The sequence below is a fragment of the Stylophora pistillata genome, chromosome 7 (genome assembly GCF_964205215.1).
Source record: "Stylophora pistillata chromosome 7, jaStyPist1.2, whole genome shotgun sequence".
In the NCBI taxonomy this organism is placed as follows: Eukaryota; Metazoa; Cnidaria; class Anthozoa; order Scleractinia; family Pocilloporidae; genus Stylophora; species Stylophora pistillata.
This window is the reverse complement of record NC_142525.1, coordinates 11,289,689-11,305,311: the sequence shown is the minus strand read 5'-3', so window position 1 is coordinate 11,305,311 and position 15,623 is coordinate 11,289,689. Positions and strand designations below refer to the sequence as shown.

At 38.9% G+C, this 15,623-nt stretch overlaps 2 protein-coding genes across 2 annotated transcripts; both read left to right on the top strand.

Annotated features, from left to right (window-relative positions):
• The first annotated feature begins 1,554 nt into the window (after nucleotides 1-1,554).
• On the top strand, nucleotides 1,555-15,264 carry LOC148726600 (uncharacterized). The gene is made up of 7 exons (XM_088728927.1): nucleotides 1,555-2,257; nucleotides 3,675-3,754; nucleotides 4,529-5,165; nucleotides 5,333-5,428; nucleotides 5,954-6,049; nucleotides 7,252-7,362; nucleotides 10,767-15,264. The coding sequence occupies exons 3-7, from the start codon at nucleotides 4,532-4,534 to the stop codon at nucleotides 14,045-14,047; spliced, it is 4,218 nt and encodes a 1,405-aa protein (XP_088585053.1). The 5' UTR covers nucleotides 1,555-2,257; nucleotides 3,675-3,754; nucleotides 4,529-4,531; the 3' UTR covers nucleotides 14,048-15,264.
• Nucleotides 2,283-3,017, top strand: LOC148726601 (uncharacterized; the record flags this gene model as incomplete). Its single annotated transcript, XM_088726338.1, has 1 exon — nucleotides 2,283-3,017. A coding segment is annotated over one exon (735 nt), but the record flags the coding sequence as incomplete, so codon positions are not given.
• Nucleotides 15,265-15,623: the final 359 nt, after the last annotated feature.

Sequence of the window (15,623 nt, the reverse complement as noted above, 5' to 3'; positions counted from 1 at the left end):
TTCAATTAAATTACAATAAATAGTAAATTAAAATTAAAATAGTAAATTAATTTAATGATAACAATAAACAGGAAATAGAAAGAGACTTCGCTAGACTGGTCGTAGCTAGAGGATTGATGAGGTTAACAGATTTTCAATTATTGCAAGAATTGAAGATGGTGTGAGATACAAGTTCTGTTGTTTGAAGATATCAATAAGTATTTCATGTATTTGTTTTTTAAATAAATTTCTTTGGGCAGATTTTTTAATACAGGCATTCCATAGCATTACCAAAGCTTGTGGGCAGAAAGCATGTGGTCCAGTTCTTAAATTCTACATGCATCAAAGCAAAATTAAAGTAACTGTATGACCTTGTGATTGCAAACCAAAGCCCACAGAGAAGCATGTGCACTCACTATTGAGGGAAACACTATTTTCCTTGGATGATAACTCCATGACTGTAGCGGGAGGGGGAGGGAGCAAATGACAGATGCATTTGATCACAATTACTTTATTGCTATTGACAAAGAAAACAAGTATGCATGGTATTCATTTTCGGGCCTAAGTGTTCGGGTCTTAGTTTTCAGGTCTTTGCTTTTAGGTCTTTGTTTCTGGGTCTTCATTTTATGGGTCTTTTGATTGCATACTCTATTACTCTTAGAAAGATTGAAGCAGGAGTTGCATATTTAGGGTGAAAATCCATAACAAGATTATGTTAAATGGAGAAAATAAAGGGTCTTAATTCATTTTCGGGTTTTAGATGTTAGTTTTTGGGGTCTTTGTTTTCGCTACAACTGTACACAATTTGTATGGCTGATCAAGTACTTGGATACATGTATTTGTGGCTCAAAGACTGTAGAGTAAGTTAATTTGATTTAATTCGTACATTCCAGGAAGGAATATATGACTTGTATAACTTAACTTCTGCTGGAGTTTTGCGTAGGTGTTCACGTATAAGGAATATAAGAATCCTCTCTGTAAACTGACTGCGCTATTCATCGCTATTTTATGGTGAAAATTGTCTGTTTCTGATATTCACTCCCTTGATTATAAGTTACTAGCCACCAGAACACACAAAATTTATTCCGACTCACACATGTCAAGTTGGATGATATTCTCAAATCAACTCACCCACTCTAATCAACTATGTCAAAGGCCACCTGAGATACTTACTTTTACAGTGTTCTAATAACCGTTTGAAGTGATATCAGATGGGAAATGATGTTATTTAATTAAGAAGATTTGTCAAGAGTTGAAAATATACTGTGGTGCTCTTTTCTGTTGACAGTTTAGTTACTCAGCAAACCAGAGTGGGGTCAATTTTAACAGACTAATATACTATAATCTTGCTTTCAGAGAAGCAATATATTGGCCATTTATTTTTTGCTTAGTCATTTAATTATCTGTTTGATAATTATGTTAATTTTTTCTGCCAATATTAATTGGACTTAGAAAAAGTTTTTCTTCTAGATTATGTTGAAAAGTAATTACAGCCAGTAAACTTTGAGGAATATGGAGATCTATAATTCTATTAATCCTTTTATTGCACAACTTGATTATATGATATTGGCTTGATTAAAGTATAGTAGTAATTATTCTAAAGATGATGCTAATTCCTGTGATATCAAGCAAAAAAATTACTTTGTCCTGACCTAATAGCAAAGGAATTTGTGGATTTATACATATATTCATACCTACGTTATATTTTTTAGTATTTAAATGTGAGAATAGCCACCCAGTGGATGTCCATTGTTAAATCATTATTCATTCATTCATTATTCAGACGGCCAAAACGGTCGACGTAAGAACAAAAAAACCGAGGGAAGATTTACAAGTTTATTACACAGCAAATAAATGCAACGGTACAAAAAAAACGGGAACGAGTGCAACGGTACTCAAAAAAAAAACCGGGAACGAGTCACACTAAACAATAAATAAGAAACCAAAGCTCCAATGAGCTAAATGATGTAACAAGATTAAAATGGATTAGGAGAAAGTACTTGACACTAAAGGATAACCCACAGACAGAAATAATTCAGTAAAAGAAAGGAAAAAAACAAAGTACTTGAAAACAGGAAATTGCGTGACAGAAACTATCAAAAATCGTGATTGCTACACGAGGCATGAATTCAACAAAGACCACGAGCTAGGCTTAATATTACAACTTGAGCTAATACAGTATAAAACAGTGAAAGGGGAAAATGAAATTACTAGTGTAATGAACCCATAATTTGGTACTGAACACACAGGAATCATAGCAACAATGAATTGGAAGCAGGTAAGCAAAATATTACACCTGCTAATACGAAAACAATTGCAGTTTATATAGCAGAGAAATTGCATGCTGTGGGTCCTCACTCGGGCCTTTACTAGCTAACGTGTTTATGTCATCGTTGGAAGAAAGGCTAGTGCTCGAAGGTAAACTGCCTGATTATTATCGCAGATATGTTGATGACACTCTCACTATAATACCCAACATTACTACAGCTACGGATTTCCTACACACCCTGAATCACGCCCATCCCTCTGTGAGCTTTACAATGGAAATCGAAAAATATGGTATGCTCCCATTTCTTGGCACCCAGCTCCTAAACCGTGCACCCCAAATTGAGACGAAAGTTTATGTTAAGCCTACTAATACTGGTTTACTTGTCCACCACCAGAGTTACGTTGACAACCGGTACAAACGAAACTTATTAACAACTATGCTCGATCGCGCGTACCGTTTGTCCTCTTCATGGCTTTATTTTTCTGAGGAGTGTGAGCGCTTGAAGAATTTATTCTCACGTTTGGACTACCCTCGCCACCTTATCAACTCCGCCATTAACACCTTTATTTACTCGAGAATTGCTGACCAGCAGCCATTGCAGGCGTTGGGAAGATTGGCGAAAAATGATGTAACCCGAGTAGTCATACCCTTCAAGGACCAAGGCTCCACTAACATTGTTAAGACGCAGTTAAAAGACCTTAGCATTAAGCTCCAAACCACAATCCAGCCCGTATTTGTCAGTAGTAAGATAAAAGGAATATGTGGCTAAACTAAGAAAATTCTAACCCGAAAATCACCACAAAAATACAAATGGCAACAACTACATGCTAAGCTTAGGGCTCAAACAAACATAAAATACTGAAACATATAGCTAGTATATCTCGGAATCCGCTCTAAGGGCACTCTCAGGAAGGCAACAAATCAACTGAACTTACCGAGCAAACGGTTGTAACTTAGAGTAAAATACAGGAAAAAGGTAAAAATAACTTAAAACCAAATTTGGGTTAGGAGCGGTCAACGAAACAGGAATTACATAAGGGAAATCGGTGGTTACTCTTACACAACAGGACCAGGGGCAGGTACTGGAATAATACAATTAACACATTACTAACCCGATTAACACATTACTAACATTTCTGACAAATCGCTACAATTCCAGAAAATAAAATAAACAGAAGAAAAAGCATGTTTTAAGTAGAAAATAAGCCTAAGTGACTCTGTCACATAAAATTTAGTTTCAAAAGAGATTATTACAATTTATTGAAAAAAAGTATTGTTCATCATATATACACATACATTATACAAACCATTTGATAAAACTAACCTATCCTGTCATCTGTGATACCTTCCCCCCTCCCCTCCCCCCCCACCAGCATAGCACCACTTACCCACTTTGTGTAATTACCATTGCTTTGGTTCATTATAGGAAGAAATTCAGCTTCACCCCCTTCGATGACCTTTTTCGTCTAGGTGGCCTTATTTTTTCAAGAGGAAACTTTATATAGGGTAAGGAATTTTTATAGCGTACCAGACAGCAAAACAAGGCATTGAAATTGATCATTACTCTTAATACTTAAAGCCTACCCAATGTTAGTGTGTAGCAAACAAGCTGGATTGATTCAAGACCACAAACACGTGCATTAAATAATCAACTGAAGGTTTTTTTATAAAATAATATAACAAATGAGTGTCTTCTCAAATTTTTCAAGTATTTCAACATATATAGACATAAATTGTTTAATATTCTAAAATGATATAAATAGTCGAGTTCTCTGGTTCTCTCCTCTCTGGGTGATAGAGAGTCAGAAGTGAAGCCCAAATTCAGTATTTGCATCCAAAACATTTCAAAAACAGCAAACAATTGATGAATGATTTGATAGACTCAGCTCTCAAAGCACACTACATGATCAGTGGTTGTTAGTTTGCCCTGCACTAGCTTGGCTATAACCATTGTCCTTTATACATTTCAACAACAATGTTCAAGCAGTCTCCGCGTTTTGGTTCAGTTGGGCAAGTCAAAGGTAAAAAAAGGTAAGAAACAGATCTTTGGGAGTGAGGCAGCCAAAAATTAGACTCCCATAGTTCCTCACAGTGTGCTAGAATCAACATTATTTCATTGATTTTTTATGATTCGTGAGAGAGACTTTGCCAAAAAGGAGAAATTGCGCCATAAGCTTCAAGTAAAAACCTCATCACCTTGGTTCTTCCACCCTGGTTGTCTAAAATAGCTTCACAATGAAAAAATCTCACATCTTTGGGATTAATTGATCTTTACTACAGCACATGGCATCAGCTAGTGCAACAGCATTTCCTTCTACAAAGGAAACAACCAACTATGCTCGACTGTGTCGCCTTCTGGTGGATGTTGGATCCCAGGCCTTGAGAGACACTTTTGATGCCATACACTCTCCAGTAGGACTTCATACAGTGTTGGGGCGTCACCCAGAGCATGCAATACTACAGTCTCTGAAGAAGAAGAGAATCCTGAATCCTACACAATGGGGGAAGCTGTATCCAACTATACCATCATCTGTTTCATCAAAAAACTTTGATATAACGCTACTGATGGTGCTGCTGAGGAGTATCTGTGGGTTGCTTCCTCCCAGCACTGGATGGGACAGTCTTCCCCCAGCTGCAGATGTGAGTAAGGAGGCCAACATAGCCAGGCTGAAATACTACCGTAACAACGTGTACGGTCATGCCAGCCGAGCCTCTGTGGATGACGCAACATTCAACAGCTACTGGCAGGATGTCAGCAATGCCATATTAGGACTGGTAGGAGCAGGTTATGGAGCTTCTATCAATAAAATTAAGAATGAGTGCATAGACCCTGACATCGAAGAACACTACAGACAGCTGCTAAAGCAGTGGAAGGAAGATGAAGACAATATCAAAGAAACGATCAGAGAGATTGAAGGTACATGTTATGCCTATCAATGATTCAACAAACACAATCGAAAGGCGAAGCATGATCATTATTGCCAGACATTTAGGGTTAAACACAGCTTTGGCTCACTGTCATGGTATATTTACCCCAATGTCCCTATTTTCAAAACTGACCTAAGCCTTTCCTTCTATCATCAGAGCGAACCAGACAAGAGTTGGAGCAGATCAGTGTTGAAGTACTGAACATTGGAGAAAAGCTGGACACCCAGATGAGAGAGGAGTCGAGGAATGATGGTAAATAACTCGATCAGCACTACATGATAGGATATGCAATTAAATTTTGTCCACAATTTCCATTTCACGTGTAGATTCCATTTAAAACGGCTAACTCACGACGAACTTTACCTAGTCGCACTAAGATCTCAGCTACTTTTGAAAGTTAAGAGGGCATTCTTTGTGATCGGATATTAGTCAAAAAGGGTTTTCTGTGCACCGTTTGAGCTTACATTTTGTCGCAACTCTTTTAAAATACTTACCAAGTAGTGCGATGGGGTAGTTGCCGCAAAGGAACAGGTAGCAACCAAGGGTGGGGGGGGGAGTGGCTTCTCATGTTATGAGCTGCAAGGGGTCTCCTTGGCTAAAACCCTCCTTAGTGCACCTTAACTATGAGAGGAAGGGAAAGAAAGGAAGCAATTATCTTCAAAACCCATTAAATAACTTTGGTGGAAGGACTTCTTTGATTTCCTTGATTTGTGGTATCTTCATACCGGGACGTCCCTATTTTCAAAGCTGACATCAACATTATCCCTCTATCATCAGAGCAAACCAGACAAGAGTTGCAACAGATCAAAAGTGAGGTACAAAACATTAATGAAAAGTTGGACTCCCAAATGAAATATTACACAAAGAATGGAGGTAAACAGCTCAGCAAGGTTGGAGCGTATTATAGTAAAAAATTTCCCAGAAGAAGTATAATACTGTTGTGGACAAATGCCTAGAAGCCAATTACTATTTGGAGGAAGTTACGTTGAATATGAATGTGGAATATTTCAAAGGATAACTGATTGATCGCAACTTAGATTGTGAAGAAACATAAGTAATGTGCAGGCCACATTCGTGCGTTACATGGCACATATGAAGTGTTGAAAATTGATATTTATCGACCGACATATACTTTACTGCAAAACTTATGTGATGGTCTGCCAAATATGCAAGACAAACCCCTCCTAAACTTTAGAAATATCATGTTGAGATAAAATTCAAGCTACAACTGTACATGTTTGCTCTACTAGGTTAATATAGTCACAGAAATCAGGGAAATTAAAATAGTTTCGAAGGAAACTTTATGCTTCATCCGCCGGTGACCGAAAATTAAATGAAAAATTAAAGAAAGCGTATTAACTTTCGTAGTGAATTTGCATACGGAGACGTTTCAAGCGTTAGCAGTGTTTTGTTACGATTCATTATCAATGAGTATGAATATATTGCAATCATATGTGTGAACTGCAGTTAAAGAAATGAATATGAGAGCGATCCTCGCAGTAATGAACACTACTTAAGCGGTAATGAAAATAAGGCTTGAAAAAGAATTCAGGCGTGTGCGGGATTTGAATATATGAAAATCATATATGTGAACTGCGGTTGGTAGAGCCTGCGCCGGTATCGCAGAGGTCATGGGTCCAAATCCCGTGCAGGCCTTACTTTTTTTAAGGCTTTATCTCACTACTGCTTAAGAAGTGCTCATCTCCTCGCCATGTTAGCTTCTTATTAGATCTCGCGAAGAGGGGGTGAGAAAAATGTGGTGAATGATAATGCCGGTAAGCATTGCAACGAGCAGAAGGTAGGTGTAGTGTGGGAGGGGGAGGGGGGAGGGGGAGGGGGGAGGGGGGAGGGGGGAGGGGGAAAGGGCTTCGCACTCGCATCTCGATATCTCCAGTCTTTCTGTCCGCTACCTCTGCTACAACCAAGAGAGGATCCTCTCCTGCTTAGAATGGAGAATCTAGGTCCAAAGGCGCTGGTAACTGGGGCTTTGTGACCTCAGTACAATTAAGTGTAAATTTAGAATCTGTTATAATGATTTCCATGGAAATTGATAAATGAGAACAACTGTTTTGCAGAAAGTACCACAGAAAAACTAATGGAGATGAAAGGTGAAATTCAAATGGTGAAACAAAAATTGGATGATTTGATGAGCAGGCCACCACCCAAAAAGAGACCCAGGATGGAAGGTGAACGCTTTTATGTAATAAATGTTAGTGTTGGATTCTTCTGAAAAAGAAAATGGAGACAGTGTCTGTGCAGAATCTTCATATGTTCTATGGAGCCAAAGAGAGACACAATTCTTCATTAAACTGCTGCTTTTTCTGTCGCTACGGCGCGGAGGTTTTTTCAATTCAAGGGTTATAGGCGATGTATTCCACTTGAGAGCGCTGAATGTGCATTTTTCTGCATTTATTAAGGGCATAAGGACTGAAAATGTGTCACTCGTTCGAGCTCTTTCTTACCGCGTGATTTTGCTTTTTCGTATATTTACTCCAAATGTTGGATTTGACATCTATAGTGTAGTTGTCCCGTTAACTATTTTTATGATGTTCTGATAATGTATGCACGTGTTTGAAACCTAAGGAGGACACGAGATGGGAGAACGCAAAAAGCTTTGGCATCCCCTTAAGAAAACGAAGGACTTTGAAAACGCTTACTTTCCCGAAGTTCGCGAGCAAGAACTCGGTGCATATATCATAAGAACACACACGCTTATCAGTGCAAAGTAACAAGTAGACTAACGAGTATGCATGAGTGAATAGCCCTTGTTTCATTTATGCGATGGCCTGTGCACATTGAATATGATAAACGCAAGCCGGAAATGACATAATTCAAAATGCCATTTTAGGTCGTGAACCAGAATTTTAGGTCGGTTGTTTACACGAGGTCTAACCCAAACCTCGGTTATACGCAGACAGAGAGTCTCTGGGATTCTATATGAGAGTGTAGATTTTAATTCAATAAATGTCCACTGCTAACTTTCCGCCAATCCGCCTTCTTGACACTGTCGGTCACAAAAATCAATGTTCAGATAAAAGGCTCAGTTAAACTGAAGATAGTTTAGAACGCAGTTTTGTAAAACAACGGTTAAACTTTGTTTAAATAACTGTTTGGCCCATGGTGAACAGTCACAATTTATCGCCTAGGAGTGGGCAGGGGGCAGGGGGCGGGGGAAGTGGAGGGATTAGAGAGGATCATAACATGGTTTTCAGGGCTAGTGGGGGGGGGGGGAAAGGTTAGTCGTCGTCAACAAAGTATAAAGGGGGAACCAAAGGAATCCTTTTTTCTTTCAACGACATTACGATTTGTTAAAAAAAAAAAAAAAAAAAAAAACAATCGGCGAGCGTGGTTAGTTTCCGTGTTACAATTCTAAACTGTATCATAGATACCGTTATTATTTGATGTTACGCCAGGGGCCCTTATCTATTTTCCGTGCCTCAAGACAAGGCGCTTATTAGGGCAGGGCGCTTATTTTTCTTTTCAGAAGCAGAAGAATGTACGAAACAAAGCTTGGAATATTCATGAAAAATTAAAATAGCAGACTGGACAACAGACCTGTTGTCCTGGGATCCTGCCAGACTAAAACTACCGACTAAGCAATTGTCACATACGAGATTATTCGTTTGAAGAAACTGGGTGCTCACGTGTCCACAACAGTTTAGAGACTGAGACGTAGACCACCGTTTTTTTGTAATGAGGCTTTAAATGAGAACTGAAAGGAAGATGAACTTCGGTTGATCTCATTGCAAATATACTCTAGCAGTGCCATTACTGAAACAGAATCGGGGCGCTTAATAGAATATGAGTGCTAACCTAAGAGGGGTAAGCACTCATATCTCCGTATTTTAAATTGCAAGATTAAAAGTTTGGATTCCTTATTTTGTGCTTCGCAATCTTTGAGGCAAATTCAATTTTGCGAGTTAATAATAGTTGACAAGTTGTAACTGCCATGGATCTACACGTAAATTTCGTGTAAACCGAAAATTATTTTTCTCTTATTTTGTTGATAGGGTGGCCAACGGAAACACTCTGAAATATGAGATATGCATCACGGTTTAAACTACGTATCTTCGGATGTTTTGAAAAATTGCTGTTCATCATAACAATCAAATGGAATGTCAATCAAAATCAAATCATACCAGCAAAATGATAAGTTTTTTGCTCGTTAGTACTCGATTTTAAAGGATTCAGAAGTACACGATATTCTTACAATTACTTTGAGTCATCCTCGATGCCTTTTCAGTTGGGGTTTTTCTATAATCATTTTTCGTTCACAAGACCGCCAGGCGTCAAAAGCTGAAAGTAGGATCGAGAGGCCACTCACCGGCTGCGCCGTAGAAAACTAAGCCAGTTACTTTGTAAAATACAAATCATAGCGTCAGTTTTTTGCGCAGGAGAGGGAAAATGTCCATTTTGAAATTATCATCGTCTTTTTTATTTTAGGCAACCTGATAAAATATTTTTCCGACGAACTCATAATTGAATTTCGCATGATTACGTTGCGTGACACAATATTCATGAAGTTTATGAGCGGTTCCTTTCAGTTTATCAAGTCTTGAAAAATCTGTGAAAATAACAATCCGCTTGGTCTACTTAGTGTGTTTTCGTGAATATATTATTTTCTGGCGATTTCATGGGAACTTTTGAGTTATAAACACAGCAGATGGATCCTTTGAACAAATTAGTACATTATAAAATTACAGGATACATTATCCAATTTAAAATAACTGCACCCCTAGTAATATTAGTAAGGACACTCTCTTAATGGATAATAAGAAATATTTTGGATTAACATGACAATATTTTCTACATATCTATCTTGACTGTCGGTGATTTCTTTTCTTCTTTCTCATTACTTCGTAATAAACAAAACAATAAGTCGCTTAGAGCGATAAATCAGCTTTCGGCGGCAACATTTTTGTAGATGGGTGTGGAGATTTTTCTCTCCTAAATGATGTTTTATGATATCATCAAACATGAAAAAGTTACAGACTGTTCAATTCAGGCTCAGCCATAGCTTGAAGAGTAAATTTCGTAAATAACTGAGTCCACTTTTTGTGCATTGTTGAGTGGAATTTTCGAAAATGTGCAAATTATGTTGACCAGCTGTAGTAGAAGTTCGCCGAAACTGCAACACATTTTCATATTTCCATACTCCTCTACCCTATTTTAGTTAGTTTGAATAAATATATCAGGAAGATGTGGAAGTTTGCGCTGAGCCGAGATAAAAAGTTGCAGACTTACGTCATGGTGGCAAAGGCAAAGTAGGTGTAAAATTAAAAAAATTCATTTTCAGTGGAAAAAAAACCATTAAAAAGAAAGACTTGATATGTGATTTGTTCTCATACAGAATCGATCTAAATATGCGAAACAAAAAGATTCCTCAAACAAAAGTTTTGTGAAAAGATTAGTAATTCAATTTGTGCCATAAGTGATCCTCTGCGCTCTTATAAACGGACGCTCTTTAAAAACGGGCCTTTGAGCGCTGAATCGATTTTCGCTTAGAAAAAAATTGTTTTACATTTTTTGGAAAATCAAGGTGGTTTCGATAATTTGAGTTAGCAGCTTACGAGAAATATATTTATTTTAGATGGTTACGATCCCACCGAAATGGTTGAGAAAATTCGCCAACTCTACAAAACTCGCGAGGGTACGATGAACCTCTTTCCCTGGTGTGAAGACTTAAACTTTTCTTTTGGAGACTTCTACACCAGACTGAAAGTCATCTACAAAGAGAGAACGAGAGGAACAGATACGGACCGAGTTGTTACGATGTCTGAAATCTTCAACCCGCACGAAGAATGTGAAGAACCAAGAGTTGTATTAATCGAGGGGAAGCCTGGTATAGGAAAGACAACTTACTGCAAGAAAGTTGTTTTCGACTGGGTCACTCAAAAATACGCAACCGGAAATTACTTCGCGAAATTCCTCAAAGTGCTTTTGATTAAATGTCGTGAAGCTCAGTCCGACCTTTGGGAAGCTATTGACGATCAACTTCTACCTCGAGATGTCGATGATGACCAAAGAAAGAGATTCTTCGACTTCATTCGCCACAATCAATCTGAAGTTCTTCTTGTACTCGATGGATTGGATGAAGTTTCTGAGAAGAAGCTACCAACGTTTTCAGAAATTATTCAAGGCCGAGTGCTGCCAAAATGTCGCGTGGTTGTTACAGCACGGCACGAAGCTGGAGTCAAAGTTCGAAAATATTGCGACACGCTGCTAGAGGTCGAGGGATTTACTCAAGAAGATATAGAAACCTTCATCAAAAAGTACTTTAAAGCGAACCCAGAATTGGCTGCGCAGCTTATCGAACGACTGCATGGTGATAAATCCTTATATGAAATGTCGACGAATCCTCTCAACATTTCGCTTCTCTGCCTGGTCTATGAAGATTTGAACGGTGTATTTCCTGAAAGCAGATCGGAGCTGTACATGAACATAGTTGAGGGTGTACTAAGAAGATACAGAGCCAAGAAACAACTTCCAGAAAACGGCGAAGACCTTGTAGAACTTTACTTAAGCCAGTTGGAACACCTTGGCTCTATAGCTTCAAAAGGTTTACTTGAAGACAACTTGGACTTTGACGAGAAGGAACTTGGAAAACACAGAGCAAGTGATTTACCTGGACTTGGATTTCTTTCTGTTCAGTCCGGAGGGAGTAAACTAAGACCGACTAGACGCTATGGCTTTCTTCACAAGACCTTCCAAGAGTTCTTTGCCGCTTTGAATCTCGCTTCACAGCTTATCAAGAAAGAAATAGGGACGGACAGGATAGCTGCCGACAGACGATATCACAATGAGCTAAAAGAGGTCCTTCTGTTTACATTTGGCATCTTAGCCACACGGTGCAACGAAACAGCAGAGAGCCTTATGAAAAGCATGGCAACACAATTAAACCAGGAGGACGACAGGGATGAATATGGCCATAACGTGAGTGTTATATTAGAGTGCATTTATGAATGCAAAAATGGCAACAATTTCGATGTGAAATTGGCCCGCGCTCTTGGCCCTTGTCTCCAAATTAAATCTGTTTCCCTGCCATTAAGCCTAGAGGGGACTAAGGCTATCTTAGTCACTAACATTCTCATAACAAATACAAGTGTGACAAAGTTGTATTTGACTTGTAATGAGATTGGTGATGATGGTGCTGCTGCTCTGGCTGAGTGTTTGAAAGAAAATACATCTCTGACAAAGTTAAATTTGGAGAAAAATAACATTGGTGATGCTGGTGCCGCTGTTCTGGCTGAAAGTTTGAAAGAAAATACATCTCTGACACAGTTAACTTTGAGTTATAATAACATTGGTGAAGCTGGTGCTGCTGCTCTGGCTGAGCGTTTGAAAGAAAATACATCTCTGACAGAGTTGGATTTGGAGAAGAATTACATTCGTGATGCAGGTGCTGCTGCTCTGGCTGAGTGTTTGAGAGAAAATACATCTCTGGAACGGCTGAATTTGAATAAAAATTACATTGGTGACGTGGGTGCTGCTTCTCTGGCTGAGTGTTTGAAAGAAAATACTTCTCTGACAGAGTTGTATTTGTGGAATAATAACATTGATGAAGCCGGTGCTGCTGCTCTGGCTGAGTGTTTGAAAGAAAATACATCAGTGACAAAGTTGAATTTGGAGCAAAATAACATTGATGATGCTGGTGCTGCTGCCCTGGCTGAGTGTTTGAAAGAAAATACATCTCTGACAGAGTTGAGTTTGGCGAAAAATTACATTGATGAAGCTGGTGCTGCTGCTCTGGCTGAGTGTTTGAAAGAAAATACATCTCTGACAAGGTTGAATTTGGAGAAAAATAGCATTAGTGATGCTAGTGCTGCTGCTCTGGCTGAGTGTTTGAAAGAAAGTACATCTCTGACAGAGTTGTATTTGTGGTATAATAACATTGGTGAAGCCGGTGCTGCTGCTCTGGCTGAGTGTTTGAAAGAAAATACATCTCTGACAAAGTTGAATTTGGAGAAAAATAACATTGATGATGCTGGTGCTGCTGCCCTGGCTGAGTGTTTGAAAGAAAATACATCTCTGACAAAGTTGAGTTTGGCGAAAAATTACATTGATGAAGCTGGTGCTGCTGCTCTGGCTGAGTGTTTGAAAGAAAATACATCTCTGACAGAGTTGGATTTGAGGAAGAATTACATTCGTGATGCAGGTGCTGCTGCTCTGGCTGAGTGTTTGAGAGAAAATACATCTCTGGAACGGCTGAGACTGAATAAAAATTTCATTGGTGACGTTGGTGCTGCTGCTCTGGCTGAGTGTTTGAAAGAAAATATATCTCTGACAAAGTTGTATTTGTGGAATAATAACATTGATGAAGCCGGTGCTGCTGCTCTGGCTGAGTGTTTGAAAGAAAATACATCTCTGACAAAGTTGGATTTGGAGAAAAATAACATTGGTGATGCTGGTGCTGCTGCTCTGGCTGAGTGTTTGAAAGAAAATACATCTCTGACAAAGGTGTGTTTGGAGGAAAATAACATTGGCGATGCTGGTGCTGCTGCTCTGGCTGAGTGTTTGAAAGAAAATACCTCTCTGACAAAGGTATGTTTAGAGGAAAATAACTTTGACGATGCTGGTGCTGCTGCTCTGGCTGAGTGTTTGAAAGAAAACACATCTCTGAGAGTGTTTTATTGCAGGGCTCCCCCCAGCATTAAATTCGTCGGTACCCATTTAATTCTCCTAGGTGAAGAGAGGCAACGTGAGAGTAAAGTGTCTTGCCCAAGGACACAATACAATGTTCCCGCCCAGGGCTTCTATTTATCGATATCAGTATCAATGCAAGACTTATGTAGCAAGACTTATGTCGCATTCCTTCCACCGAGGCGGAAGTATCACGGAAACCGAGCGAGTAGCGAAAGCCCACGCCGCTAACAAGTACCAAGCTAATTTCATTCACAATGGCCGCCTAATGAATAGACAACAAGGAATGAGTGATACCGACCAGCGTGGCTTAGTTATCCTTACCTATGCCAAAGGAGCTCCGATAGAGTCGCAGAAGTTCTTCAAGGTCGTTCATAAGCCTATCCGCTCCATCTCGAGGATATTTAAAAAGCAAAAAGACAAGAACGAGAAAGAGACTTACAGGGGAGTCGTGCACAAAATGAAATGTAAAGATTGTGATTGTGTTTAAACGGTAGGCAGACATCATGCGCGCTAAAAACACGCATGAAAGAACACACAAAGGCCATAGCAACATTGGATGAAAACTCTCTGTTGGCCAAACACCCTATGCTTCACAGTAACCAGACAGATTTGGAGAATGTTGAAATTGTTGACAGGTCATCGGCGTGACGACAAAGACTAACTCTTGAAGCTTGACGTTTTCTGCGAGATGGAAACGCTATAAACGAACACAAAGCGCTACTAAACATATACAATAATATTAAGAATTTTTAGAGCCATTAAGAATACTTTAGAGACTATTTTTACACTAAAAAAAATTAAAATTCCCTCGAGTTTTAGTTTTAACACACATCGTGTACATATACCAAATAGGACGCCGTTAGACATCGGTATCGCGTTCTTAGCGTAGTGTTCAACCGAGACGCGAAGAGTATTCAAATCGGTCGTTTATTTTCCTTCAGTGTCGAATGGTGAAACTACGTGTAAATAAAATACAGAAAACGATGAAACGAAAACAGAAAACTGAAAATACAAGGCAAAAACAATAAAATAACGGAACGATGAAAACTTATATGGATGGTGCTACGATGAATGATGAACTGAGAAACTGAGGTGATAAATTAAGGTGAAACCTACCGAAACTAAAAAACGCATCACACGAGCTGTGAACCGAATGGGCCTGGGAAATAAAACTGACCGAGTGGGTCCCAGGGCCCACTGACAAAAAAGGCGGCAAAACCCGCAATAATCTGCATATTTTTATCTTTGCTGAAGAAGGCAACAGTAGTAGCCAAAAAACAATGTATTTTTAGCCAGTGTCAACTTCTAATTCTTTTTACCAAAACATGTCTGTAGCAATTGTTCACTAAGATTATTTACCTTAGTAACAGCTTCATTTGAACGATAAATGTATTTCTCAGGACGTTTAATTGATGTAAATAAAGGTATTTTCAGCGGAATTCCAATTCTTTTGCAAGTATTCTTTATGATGTGTTTACTCTACTGTTTCCTTACTTTATGTCAACTGTTTTGCTTGAGATCTTTTGGAAACTGACCCATGGTTCAATTTTAGATGCTTTAGGAATTGGGTTTTACTCTGCTTATGAATACTGGATGAGAGTGAAATGTCTTGGTAAGTGGCAAAGGTGAAAGGAAAACATAGGGAGAGAAGGAACAATAACGGCAGCCACAGATTACATAGGTGTTCAATTTTTAGCTGCATCTACGCTCTCCTTAAATATTGTCAGCTTTTCATTTTACCAGAGAATTTCTGGGAGAGAAGTAGAAGAGGAAAGCGAGAAAACAAGAGGAGGGGAAATTAAAG